Source organism: Triticum aestivum, chromosome 4A (genome assembly GCF_018294505.1).
Source record: "Triticum aestivum cultivar Chinese Spring chromosome 4A, IWGSC CS RefSeq v2.1, whole genome shotgun sequence".
NCBI classification, from domain to species: Eukaryota; Viridiplantae; Streptophyta; class Magnoliopsida; order Poales; family Poaceae; genus Triticum; species Triticum aestivum.
In genome coordinates, this window is record NC_057803.1 from 557256322 (window position 1) to 557270404 (window position 14083).

The following is a 14083-nucleotide window of genomic DNA, read 5'->3' on the forward strand; positions in this document are numbered from 1 at the left end:
GTCATGGCGTCTTCTCTGCCACCGCTCTGACCGGCTGGGGTCTACCTTTTTTTAATGAAAAAAGGCTCGGGTCCACCTCCCAGTGATAGAAGGTAGGGCAATTTCTTTTTTTTTTCGTGGATATACGTAGGGCAAATGATCGAGCAGGTCTCGGGAAAATGAAATGGGCCAGCTAGGCCGCTCCCTATCGCTTGGGCCGGCCAGCTCCCTCAAAAAGAAAAGAAACAGCAAGCAGGCCAGGGGCGACGAGGGCATCCCGCGGGCCTGATCGGGCTGGAGCGCAGGAGCCGATCCAGTTGCTCGCGAAATGCCTGTTCGTCTGGTCGAGACCGCGAGACGGCGACTCCGTGCCCTAGCTCGCCTTTGACAGATTGCTTAGCTCCGCCACTGTTGCCAGCCGCCTCCCCCCGGACCGGCCGCACCGCCGCCGCGCCTCTCCCTTCCCGGCTCCACCATCTCCCTCGCCGGGGCTCCCACCCGCTCCCCCGCAAGCCGCGCCGCCCGGAGCCACGGTTGATGCGGTAGCAAGCCGTGGGTGCTGGAGAGGGTTTGCGGATGGAGGCTCTCCCTTCGTCGCCGAGGCACCCTCCCAAGTACGGTAGCGACGCCGTCCAGGTCCGTGCTTCTGTAGCAACCCCCCATCGCTCGTGGAATTTGGTCACCTACAGCTTCGAGCCAGCCGTTAGCGCCCGTATCTGAACCCTGCCCCATGGTAGAATAGCTACCGTCTGCAGATGTCGGTTTCGGTTCGGCTCATCTGCCAGGGCGCTGGATTGGTCAACAGTAAAAGGTTGTGGTCACCGCCCAAGCATGTTGTCATCGTCCTTGGTTGGTAAATGTAGTTACCAGTTAGTAGTACAAGAGGGTAACACTTGAAATGGGCCGATTCGGTACGGAGTCAGCTGTAAACATATGAATATATTGCTAGCAGTGCAGAGCACATCCCTTGTAGCATTCACATGGTTATCTAACGTCATAGCTACACAATCTGCTAAGCTTAATTTCTGCATGACTAGTTGTTACCAAGTGAATGACTTGTTTGAGTCGCCGTGAGTGTCTTTCAGTTGAAGGGATAGTTTTTATTTGTTGCGGATACATAATCGCACATGATCCAATTCGCATGTCAAGCTGCTAGGTGCTTTAACTGTTTGGGTGCGCATGTGACTTCAACATTTTATTTCTGTTTCTTATGTTTTCATAATGCTCATCTAGTAATTTGTATGGTGCCAATTAATTAAATGGCTACAAATACCAAGTTTTACTTATTTATATGGTTGTCTTTTAAACGAGCTCAGCACATAGGATTTATTTAATAGAAGTACATTCCTGTGTGGTAAAATGTTGTGCCTAGTTGCTGAAAAATTAAATTTATGTTGGCAGAATGCTTTGGAGCAATTGGCGTCCATTGATCTCATTGAGCTGAGCAAGGAGGCTAGAATCGAGCACTGCCGTGCAACTAGGGACTTGAGTAGCTGCGGCCGCTATGTGCAGCATGTGCTTAACTCATGTGGGCATGCCTCGTTATGTGCCGAGTGTAGCCAGAGATGTGATGTCTGCCCAATTTGCAGAAGTCCAATACCTGATAATGGAAAAAGAGTGCGGCTCCGCCTTTACCACAAGTGCTTGGAGGTCGGCCTTATCTCTAAGCAGCATGATGAAAGGTTTCAGGAAAAGGAAGGCCATGGTGATCCTGTTAACATGGACGTCCAGCGGTTGCATTCCTTGTTTGATGTTGCGCTTCAGAATAATCTAGTTTCCCTGATTTGCCACTGTATCCTCTTTAGAAGGTTACTTTTGCTTTAGGCTGATAGACACAGTTTCATCTTAATTGTTTACATAGTGTCCTCTTTTTTTCCTTCTGTTACCTTGACATTTAGATCAGATATAACAGATGTTTGTTTGGATGAGAATGCTGTGTCAAGTGATCCACTTCTGGCTTTTCTTTTGGACGAGGTGGTCATCAAGGACTGGTGCAAGAGGGCTGTTAAGTCACTCATATCAGAGATAGGCACAATTTGTATCCACCAATGTTTAACTAATTCTAGTTCCAGTTACATAATTTATATATATTTTTACTAGCCTTTCATCTCTTCACTCAAGCACAGCCATGCATGTTGAGGGAGAGGCAAGGTTATATTGTTAATAACACCTTAACCATGTCTTTAGATAGATCTGGACTAGAGACGATGAAGTCTAAGTTATCCCAGATGCAAAAGTTTGCAGTGCAGCTGTCAGGGATATCCACTGTTGTTGAAGCTATGATCGCATCTTTCAGAGAGGCAGTTCATGTAAATGACCTGCATCGTCTCATCGAGAACACAATGAAGGCAAAGCAGGTCTTAATTCTGAAATCCATGGCTATTAGGGCTTTTAAGTTCTGCTAAGCATGGTAGTTGGATTTTGCTATAAGATGATTATGCTAGGAGGTGTAGGCCCAGTTCTTTTGCCAGAATCCGACCCCTACCCAGCTTCTCCCAAAATCTTTGAGCCCCATTTGTTTTACAATCCAGAATCTTTGAGCCCCATTTGTGTTACAATCCTATCTAGTTAGACCCTAACTAGATAGGATTCTGGGAGAAGCTGGGTAGGGGTCGGATTCTGGGAGAATCCCCAGATTCTGGCAAAAGAACTGGGCCGTAGATTCATTCAGCAGCTTACTTTCTACTCATGGAGTTATTTGAATTGATTTGGATACATAGCTCAAGTTAGACTGGAATATGGACAACTACAACTACGTTTATCCCTCTTTATCTTGTCTTTCCCTTTTTGTTTCTCTATCTTGTTCATTTATGTTGACCATAACTTGTTTTTCACTGAAATGCTTTAGAAGAAAAGTAATCAGATGTCTTACACCATCATTATTTCTTCCTGAAGTGTTAATTTTGGAGTTTTTCCTACAGCATTTGGAAGCCATGATATGGTGCACCAGGCATGAATTTCTTGAGAAAGTTTGCTCACGCCATGCTAGTTTTGCTACTTGGAGCGCTGATGTGGTTAACAGGAAAAAGTCTGCAGAAGAACGACAATGGCCTGAATTCTCTGATAAATCATCAGGTCACAACGAAGTCAACCAGGGTATACTTTTCATCGAGCAGGCACTACAAAACCTTGGGTGTCAACTAAGTTATAGGGATAATGAGGAAGGAGCGGAAATCACCTGTTTGCAGAATGAACAATCAGCATCTGAGTTCTCTTGTACAATTGATCAGTTTAGTGTCAATAGTTACCCATTTAAAAACTTGCGTGAGGCAGTTGATGTACTGTTTCTTCACGGAGGATCTGACATGGTGATTGCAAAGCAAGCAATTGTATCCTTTTTTTGTTATCTGATAGTGAATTCAACATTACAATGCTACTCACAAACATTGAAACATGCTACTTTTTCGGTTTCCTTGACATTCTTTAGTTCTTATACTACATATTTGATCGGCATTGGACCAGACCAGATTCAGAATGGAGGTATCTGGTGGATGATTTTGGTGCTACATTTGGGATCTCCTGTAGAACGTTGCTCGAATGCCTAGTATTCTGTCTTTTGGACGACCACTCTTCACAGGCTCTGGAGGTAACTGATTAACACCTGTCTTTTCTCGACATGATGTTCTTAGCTATGGTGCATGGGTCGTGCATATATCTGATTCATTAAATGTTTTCTTTGTCCAAGTCAAATGGTTAATTATATTTTCCTATTTTGCCTGTGAAGTTGAGTTTTGACATTTTTTTGAGTGATCTGCACCGCTTTTTGAATTACCTGTCTTTCATATTTATCAAAGCTATTCACATTATATGGTCACAATTGCTTCAAGCTTACTAATTGTAGAAAGACCCTTTTGGGGTGGTTGGGCTGCCTAGTCTTTGGGTGCTGAAGTAAAGTAGAACTGTTTCTCATCATATCTTTATTTTATTGTTCTGTTCAGTTGCTTTGGAGGACAATATTTTGAAAAGGAGAGGGAGAGTGCTTTCAGTAGTTCAGCTGTTAGGGTTTGTTTTCTGCAAGTCCTGTACAGTTTTGCACTCATTTTTGGACTGTAATCCCTTGAAACAAAACTTGCTTATTTGTACAAAATACATTTGAACTTCAAGCTATGTGGGGTTGAATCCCTTGGAACCAGTTTTGCACCCCCTATTAATTTAGCTACTCATACAGAATTTATATTGTTACCATACTGAATAAGCATGTAAATGGAGATGTGTATTGTGTTGAAACTGTCCCTTTAGTTTCTGCCTTTTACTTGCCCTCCACTGAATTGTTATTTCCAATATATGCTGCTTAAGGGTTAAAACTATAATTTATTTTATGAATTCCATTGAAGTGTCCCTTTCCCCTTTTATGGTGTGAGTGACATCAGAGCTTGAGTTCTACTTGTATATACTAAACCTGCATATTCACTAGCAATTTGCTTAAAACAAGCATTTGTTCTATGAATTCTAGTGAAGTCCCCCTTTCCCCATTTATGGTGCTAGTGACATCGGAGCTTGAGTTCTACTTGTATATGGTGAACATGCTTATTCAGTAAATACTGTTCTTGTAGTCAATTAACTTCCATTGTGATGCACATCTACTCTTTGTGCAGGAGGCATGCTCTCTTCTTCCAAAGATTTCTAGCAAGGAAACACATCCAAAGATAGCACAAGTTCTTCTTGAACGTCAGAAACCTGATGTGGCACTGGTCGTGTTGAAGTGCACAGGGTGTGATAGCTTCTCCGCTACTGCAAACATTGAGAAAGATGGACTGTTATGTCTTAGTGAGGCAGTGACTGCAATCCGTGTAAGAATTGAATATGGCCAAGTAACAGAAGCATTTATGTTCCATAGGAGCTACTGCTCTAGGATAAAAGAGCAAAGACCAGCAGATGTGATGCATCATGTTGAGGTGATGATGGTTGAGTTTTGTGAGATCTGCATTGAACGAAATATTGTTGATAGAATAATTGATCTGCCTTGGGATTCTGAGGAAGAGAAATATCTTCACAAGTCCCTCTTTGATTCTGCTCGTGAGGTGCCCACAGGGCCATGTGGTAGTCTGCTTGTTGTTTTCTACCTCCAGGTAAATTTTCTGTATGCTTGCATATTCATTTTATCATTTCAGTGTACTAAGGTCATCAGGGATTCAGGGTCATGAGGAAATGACACTGTAGGTTTATGAAATTCTAGTGTAATGAAATTTCATTAAATCTCTTCTGTTTACTCACATGCTACTTCATATATTAATAGCCATGCACATCTTTCAGACATGGAACAGATACATATAACAGTTAGAATCCAAAGCGGTTAAGCCTAGCTAGTGCAGCATTTTTTCATGAACACAGAAGTTCATGTATACTACTATTAGAGATTGGATATTGTACATGCAAGGGTGGGTGCTACTTTATTTTTTAGTTACTTGTGCCTATCGAAAATTTCTCAAAATATGAAAATATTCATATAAGAATAGTGCACCTGCATTAAATCATGCGGAAGTGTGATCAATGTGCCCTGAAAAAGCACACAAAAGATTCTAGTTATTTTTTAGAACATCGCTGGTAGAACCACCTGTCTTTCTTGAACAGTGCACAATGCATTGTATTTTTGCTGAATTTTTGGCTGGTGCACTTGTTCCAACATAGTGAATCAATGAATTTTGTAAGAATGTTCCGAGATACGGAAGTACCTAAACCGTAAATTCAAGCATCCATCCTTGCATGTAGGTTTTCTTATTTCTTATTATTAATGTACATAAATCAAGGTAGCAAAGAGATACTATGTATATTTATAGAAAATATAATGAGAAGAGATTAATCAGTGGTGTTTGATGTTACTGTTAGAAGAAATGATAAATGGGAAGTTCGTCCCCACGTTGTCTCTTGTCTGTAGGATACTTTTCTTGCTTCATACATGTGTTGTTATAATGCTTCATGGATATTTTCACTTTTGGTGCCTAAAAGCAACTTTTACTTTGTTAAACTCATATATGATTTTGATGTTATGGTCTCTGTAGATGGCGCTACCCTTGAGATTTTTGTATGTTGCATTTGGCTGGACTGTTAGTTACCAAATTTACACTACACTTCTAATTATTGTAGTCTAGTTGAATTTGGACTAATGGAGAATTAAATAGTGCTATTGTCAGTTTAGTTTGAAATACTACCATGGGCTACTGACATATGCACATATTTTCAACTTTTCATCATAAGGAAACATATCAGTAGCTAATTAGCAGAGGACTTTCTGTATTTTTTTTCTGGTTGCTCTTTTAGCGTTATCGGTACTTGGAAGCATATGATGTCCATCGTAGTCTTCAGAACTTCGAGCAAAACACACTGGAAACTGCCAGTGAAGAGGTTGCATCCAAAATCAGCGCAATTGCTCGGTGGAGAGAAGGTTTGGTGGTAAGTACTTCCATACTTTGGTTTTGTCTCGGCATTCATGTCTTGTTTTTATTATGCTTTATTCTATCAGGAAAATGCTTTTTGATTTATTCTCTTTGTAATATATGCGTCGCAGTTGCTGAACTTGATTTAATGACTACTCCTATATTCTTTTCAGATGTCGTTTTAGAATGTGTGTCCTATTAGAAGCTTGATAGCCAATGTACTGGAAACTACTACCTCCATCCTGGTTTATTGTCCCCCTTCATATTCTATGCCAAAATTCGACCTTAAATTTAACTAACACAATGTTAATGCATGTCATAAAAAATATTATAATTGGAAACTATGTTCAAATACGAATCCAATGATATAATTTTTGGTGACATGCATTAATATTTTGTTAGTTAAAGCTCTAGTCAAAATTGGACACAAAATATGAAGGGGACTAATAAACCAGGACGGAGGTAGTATTTGGAATTGGCATGTGCACATGTTGTTACTAGATTGGTTATGAAAATATTCTTATTAAACATAATTAGGAACTGTTGGAGCTCGTTATGACTCTGCTGGACCACTCTGTGAACCTCCAAACATGACATACTGTTACTAACACGCTACCGCCTACATCTGTAAATACATAGCATTTTAAAAGGTGTACTATGAAACATCTCTGACCTAGATTGATTATGTCAAAATAGTATCAACACATTTGTTATGAAAAGTATTTTATGATATAGCTATTTCATGCCAACATATTTATTACAAAAGTTACATGCTGAAGACCGTGCCAAAGTCACAAGTGTTATGTATTGTGGAATAGAGCAAGTATATAATTTAATTTTGGATGAATGAAAGATGCCTATTTTCTTCAAGACATAATCTGCTGCACTGCATGAATTCTTTAGATGTATACACAACACTTCAGTATGTTGTATGTCTCTTTACAGGTTAAATGCCTTGAAATGCTTCCTGAGGTCCAGAGGGAGGATATGAGGTCCATCAGCAGCGGGGACCAAAGTCAATTTGCCATCCGAACCATGCAAACGTCTTCTCCTGTTAATCCTGTTGTCAAATCAGCCAGTCTGACCATTGGATTGAGCTCGTCCTTCACCCCTGCTCTTCAGAATAAATCAAACCCTCTCCACTCCAGGAATATCCATGGGCTGACTGATTCTGGTGCTCTTATCGGTAGTGTCCGTTCAGAGTTTGGCAGAAAGGTTCCATCTATCCTCCAATGTAGGCCAGTTCCTCCAGCGACACCTGCATCCAATATGAGATCCACTGCAGGGGGTATATTCCCCTCTCTGGGTCAAAATGGTGAGAATCCATATTTAAAGGGGACAAGAGAACTCGGCTTTATGAAAGGAGAGCCAGGTTTTAAAGAAGGAACCAAACCTGCTGGTCATGATTCAATTCCTATGTATTTCAACTTGGGTGCTGGCGATACACCTAAGAAAACCCACGGAACAAGTTTGGTGAGGACTGAGCGTAACAAAAACACTTTCTTTCAAGGAAAAGATTCTGTCAGAAAGGGAGAGTTTGACTTTGGTGTACGTGCTGAGAAGCCTTTCATCTTAAGTGGGACTGGGGCTGGTCAAAATGGCCAAACAAAGGTATCTGATAGTGCTGGATTTCGTCGTGAGAATCATATGGAGAAGACAAAAGTTCTAATGACACCGAACGTTTTGAGGTAATCTTTGTTGTGTACAGTTGCAATATGTTTATTGTTTTACTTGATGTTGCTTATTTAGTTACTACCTTTTGACAATTTTCACGGTAATTTCTGAGGGTTGATACGATTTAAAAGCATAGTCCCATAGGCCAAGGGTTTAGAGTAACTGGTACTTTATTGGGTAACCCTGGTTGGTCAATTGAGCAGATTCAGGAAAAAAAAAAGCATGGCCCATGGTTGGTTCGGAGAATGCTTTTCTCCGAGAAGTTCTGTATGAAATTTTAAGTTCACAACATTATGTGTTGGGTAGTGCCAGTTTTACTGTTTGTCCATTTGATTTTAAATTTAAAATATCTGTACAGTTTTACTTTTAACTATCCTGGGGCTGACTGCTGTTTCCTGGTGTGGTATTGATCTTTGTTGCTGGCTGTAATAGGTCTGTCCCTTCTGTCAAGGTGGCCAGTTTGGTACCCCTTCCGTTCACAAATATGAGATGTTCTAACTTTTTTTTTTTTGAATTGGATGTGTGTAGACATGTTTTACTGTGTTTGTTCACTCATTTCAATCCATATGTAGTCCATATTGAAAATATATAAACATATTTTTGAACGGAGGGACTACATCATACCTGGTAGATAACCGCTGAAATTTTTCAGGCAGACAATGTAATGCTGGCCTGATTTAAAAGAAATAAGTTCTACTGTACATAGGAAGAGTAAGGGCTTTGTTTGGTCACTTGCCATACTTTGCCACACTTTACTTTTTTTGCAAAAGTTGGCTAACAAATGAATATCACCGCGGGGGCCGGGGGGTAAAGGGTAGAACTCGCCACAGCCGTGGCTTGAATCAGATCGCATCATTAAACTTCAAACTGTCGAACATGCTGAGTCAAAGTTTGCAGTGAACCAAATAGGCCCTAGCGCAGAAGTTGGGTGGAATCGATGTAAATCATAATGTAGATTCATAGTTCTAATGGTTGTAATGGATTGTGGCCTGGACTGGTGCGGTCTATCATTTGTTGTAAGGTTGCCTTCACCGGTGGTTACTTGAAAGACTTGAACCTTGTGGTGGGCACAGTAATTAACACTGAAGTGTTCTTCTTTCTCTGTTGTTTGAAGCTTGGGCAAGAAACCCCCAGTTGGTGAAGGAGCAGCCGGCCAAGGCGGGTCAAGGTGGAGGTCCGACGAGTCGAGTGAAGACGAAGACGAGGCAAGAACTGGCGGGTACATGGAGAGCGGTGCTTCCCTCATTACCCGAAGGCGACCGAGATTTTCCAGAAGATGATGTATCCTCTCAACTGTCTTCCGATTCTCCAGTCTCCCTTCGAATGTAACCATTAATTTGTGTTGGCCGTGAGTGAGAATCGGAAATAATCTTGGAAATATTGCGCCGCCATGGCCGCAGTGATATGCAAGGGAGCTAGAGAATGAAGAGGTGCGTGCTTGTTGTATGGGGATATAGCGTAAGGCGCTGCTTTGAGCGCGAATCTTGTGGTACATACTTATCTTTCTTTTTACGCTATGGTACACACTTCATTTGTACAGTACTAGATTCTTTTCCAGCGAAGAAAACGCCACTAGTGGTTTCTAGGGGCATCCGGTAGACGATGACGCGTGGCAACTTGAACGATTAGTGGCAACATGGAACGCGACAGAAACGGATAATATCGTCTCTGGGTAGACCACTCGTTCCAAGATGGACATGGCGGTAACAGACGATGGGATCGAAACGTCGGGCCGGCTCGTGTCCCTGCCGATTGGTAACAGACAAGGCGTCGGCGTCCTTTGATGTTGCTCATTAGTTAGCTGCATTTGGTGAAGGTTTATCTGTACTCGTTGTTTGATTTCCGTGTGCTGAGCCTCTGGTTTTTCTTCTTCTTTGAGGGCGTGGCAACCTAGTCGTACCTGATTCTAATAACATAGTGGCTAGTGTCTGTGGGCCGCTGTGGCAGTTCATCATTTGATGTACTACTGGCCGTAGACTTTTTTTAGAACTACTGGCACTAGAACTAACTATGACGAATCGTAGTACTCACTCTGTTTTCATTTACTTTGCATATTACATTTGACTGAAGTTAAACTTCATAATGTTTGATCAAGTTTATAAAAAAATATTTACCATAACAAATTTATATGATGTGATTTATAAATTTTATCAAAGTTTATAAAGCTTTACTTTGACCAAAGCTAGTACGTGGACTAAATAAAAACAAAGAGAGCAAAAAAAAGAAAAGTACTAGTTTATCTACGTCTCCCTATTTTAAGAAATAAATGCCTCATCAGCAGCCCCCCCTCCATCCCGTAGAGATCTTATTATGTTGTGCATTGACCCTTAAAATACTTATTTCATGGCCTGATTCCCTAAAAACATGTTAATGCCATACGTTTTTTGTGGGTTAGTGGACAAAGTAAGATCATCTCTAACAGACTTCTTAAAAACGTGCAAATTGTAAAAGTCCGGGTTTGGCCCTTTTTTAGGCTAGACCAGAGCCCGTATAGTCGCCCGGCCCGTAAATGTTTTTACAGTAGCCCGAAAAATCACCCCCTCGGGCCGTATATCTACGGATTCGCGACGAGTATACGGGGCCAAACCCTACCCCCGTGCCGCCGCAATCCCCCTCCCCCTCTTGATTTCTTGTCGCCGATGACTCCAATCTGCCGCCGCACTCCACCATGTGGCGCGGGATGTGGAGCTCGGGACACAGCTCCAGCGGTAGCGACGACCTCGAGCGGCAGCAGTGCGTCAAAGCCGACGGTGTGAGGAAGCGAGCCGCCCGAAAGTACACGAACCGCGGCCTAGAGCCGCCGCCGTGAGACGAAGAAGTACGACCGCAGGCAGAAACGTATGTCCTTCGGCGCGGGCAGCTCCGCCGAGGGGTCGAGCTCCCGTACGCCGCTCCTCATGCCGGTGAAAAGGGAGCCGGAGGAGCTCCCGCCGCTCCGTGCGGTGAAGAGGGAGCTCGAGGTGGAGCCGGTGCGGCGGGGCGGTGGTGTCATCGGGCCGGAGGATTTCCTTCCCCCGGCGGAGGCGAACATCTTTGGGCGGGCCATCGTCACGCGCAGTGCGCGGGAGGAGGAGGCGGAGCAACGCCGTCGATTGGAAGCCGACCTCGACGTAGTCCTCCTCGAGCAGGGGGTCGCAAAGGCGCAAGATGTCGACAACAACTTGGAGGCATGGTGCCATGAAGCCAAGGCGCAGGACGACATGTACGTCAACCTCGTCTCCTCCTCCGACAATGATTGAGCTCCTCCGCCGCAGTAGCGGCACCGCCGCACCCGGATGGCTCCAGTGAGGCAAATTTTGGCAGTAGGGTTTACGGTGGCCACTGCTCCTCCGATCTATTTTATACAAATAGGCTATGTATGAAATATGCATGATGATCAAACACTATGAATGCTACTAGTTATACTGAAGTCATTTGATTTCTCTCGGGAAGTTCTGATTTCAAAATTTACAGTTTCATTTTCAGTTTCTGTTCTGCCGTGGCTGTTTTCGGTTTGTATCCAAAGCATTCCGCGAACTGTAAACTTACTTTACAGATCTGCGATATAAGAAATCTGTTAGAGATGCTCTAAGATCCTGCAGGTCCTCCGGATAGTGAGCAGGTGGCAGGAGCCGATGTTGGGTAACGTAGTAATTTCAAAAAAAAAATCCTACGCACACGCAAGATCATGGTGATGCATAGCAACGAGAGGGGAGAGTGTGATCTACATACCTAGTAGATCGACAACGGAAGCGTTTGGTTGATGTAGTCGTACGTCTTCACGGCCCGACCGATCAAGCACCGAAACTACGGCACCTCCGAGTTTTAGCACACGTTCGGCTCGATGACGATCCACGAACTCCGATCCAGCAAAGTGTCGGGGAAGAGTTCCGTCAGCACGACGGCGTGGTGACGATCTTGATGAACTACTGCAGCAGGGCTTCGCCTAAACTCCGCTACAATATTATCGAGGATTATGGTGGAAGGGGGCACCGCACACGGCTAAGGATATGATCACGTGGATCAACTTGTGTGTTTCTGGGGTGCCCCTGCCTCCGTATATAAAGGACTAAGGGAGGGGGTGCGGCCGGCCATGGAGAGGCGCGCCAGGAGAGTCCTACTCCCTCTGGGAGTAGGATTCCCCCTCCCCCCCCCCCCCAATCCTAGTTGGAATAGGATTCGCGGAGGGGGGAATAGAGAGAGAGAGGGGCCGGCCCCCTCTCCTTGTCCTATTCGGACCAAGGGAGGGGAGGGGCGTGCGGCCCATGTAGGGCTGCCTCTTCTCTTTTCCACTAAAGCCCATCATGGCCCATATAGCTCCCGGGGGGTTCCGGTAACCTCCCGGTACTCCGGTAAAATCCCGATTTCACCTGGAACACTTCCGATATCCAAACATAGGCTTCCAATATATCAATCTTTATGTCTCGACCATTTCGAGACTCCTCGTCATGTCCGTGATCATATCCGGGACTCCGAACAAACTTCGGTACATCAAAATGCATAAACTCATAATATAACTGTCATCGTAACCTTAAGCGTGCGGACCCTACGGGTTCGAGAACAATGTAGACATGACCGAGACATGTCTCCGGTCAATAACCAATAGCGGAACCTGGATGCTCATATTGGCTCCTACATATTCTACGAAGATCTTTATCGGTCAGACCGCATAACAACATACGTTGTTCCCTTTGTCATCGGTATGTTACTTGCCTGAGATTCGATCGTCGGTATTCCAAATACCTAGTTCAATCTCGTTACCGGCAAGTCTCTTTACTCGTTCTGTAATACATCATCCCGCAACTAACTCATTAGTTGCAATGCTTGCAAGGCTTAAGTGATGTGCATTACCAAGAGGGCCCAGAGATACCTCTCCGACAATCGGAGTGACAAATCCTAATCTCGAAATACGCCAACCCAACATTTATCTTTGGAGACACCTGTAGAGCTCCTTTATAATCACCCAGTTATGTTGTGACGTTTGGTAGCACACAAAGTGTTCCTCCGGCAAACGGGAGTTGCATAATCTCATAGTCATAGGAACATGTATAAGTCATGAAGAAAGCAATAGCAACATACTAAACGATCGGGTGCTAAGCTAATGGAATGGGTCATGTCAATCACATCATTCTCCTAATGATGTGATCCCGTTAATCAAATAACAACTCTTTTGTTTATGGTTAGGAAACATAACCATCTTCCATTAACGAGCTAGTCAAGTAAAGGCATACTAGTGACACTTTATTTGTCTATGTATTCACACAAGTATTATGTTTCCGGTTAATACAATTCTAGCATGAATAATAAACATTTATCATGATATAAGGAAATAAATAATAACTTTATTATTGCCTCTAGGGCATATTTCCTTTAGTCTCCCACTTGCACTAGAATCAATAATCTAGTTCACATCGCCATGTGATTTAACAACAATAGTTCACATCACCATGTGATTAACACCCATAGTTCACATCGATATGTGATCAACACCCAAAGGGTTTACTAGAGTCAGTAATCTAGTTCACATCGCTATGTGATTAACACCCAAAGAGTACTAAGGTGTGATCATGTTTTGCTTGTGAGATAATTTTTAGTCAACGGGTCTGTCACATTCAGATCCGTAAGTATTTTGTGAATTTCTATGTCAACAATGCTCTGCATGGAGCTACTCTACCTTATTGCTCCCACTTTCAATATGTATCTAGATCGAGACTTAGAGTCATCCAGATATGTGTCAAAACTTGCATCGACGTAACTTTTTATGATGAACCTTTTTGTCACCTCCATAATTGAGAAATATTTCCTTATTCCACTAAAGATAATTTTGACCGTTGTCCAGTAATCTACTCTTAGATCACTATTGTACTCTATTGCTTAACACAGTGTAGGGTATACAATAGATCTGGTACACAGCATGGCATACTTTATAGAACCTATGACTGAGGCATAGGGAATGATTTTCATTCTATTTCTATCTTCTGCCGTGGTCGGGCTTTGAGTCTTACCCAATTTCACACCTTGCAACACAGGCAAGAACTTTTTCTTTGACTGTTCCATTTTGAACTACTTCAAAATCT

At 43.0% G+C, this 14083-nt stretch overlaps 1 protein-coding gene across 1 annotated transcript; it reads left to right on the forward strand.

Moving 5' to 3' along the window:
- Positions 1-286: 286 nt before the first annotated feature.
- LOC123086939 (E3 ubiquitin-protein ligase HOS1) lies at positions 287-9566 on the forward strand. The gene is made up of 10 exons (XM_044508806.1): positions 287-615; positions 1381-1771; positions 1883-2017; positions 2167-2336; positions 2901-3308; positions 3407-3565; positions 4575-5048; positions 6238-6369; positions 7299-8041; positions 9142-9566. The coding sequence occupies exons 1-10, from the start codon at positions 556-558 to the stop codon at positions 9305-9307; spliced, it is 2838 nt and encodes a 945-aa protein (XP_044364741.1). The 5' UTR covers positions 287-555; the 3' UTR covers positions 9308-9566.
- The last annotated feature ends 4517 nt before the right edge of the window (positions 9567-14083 follow it).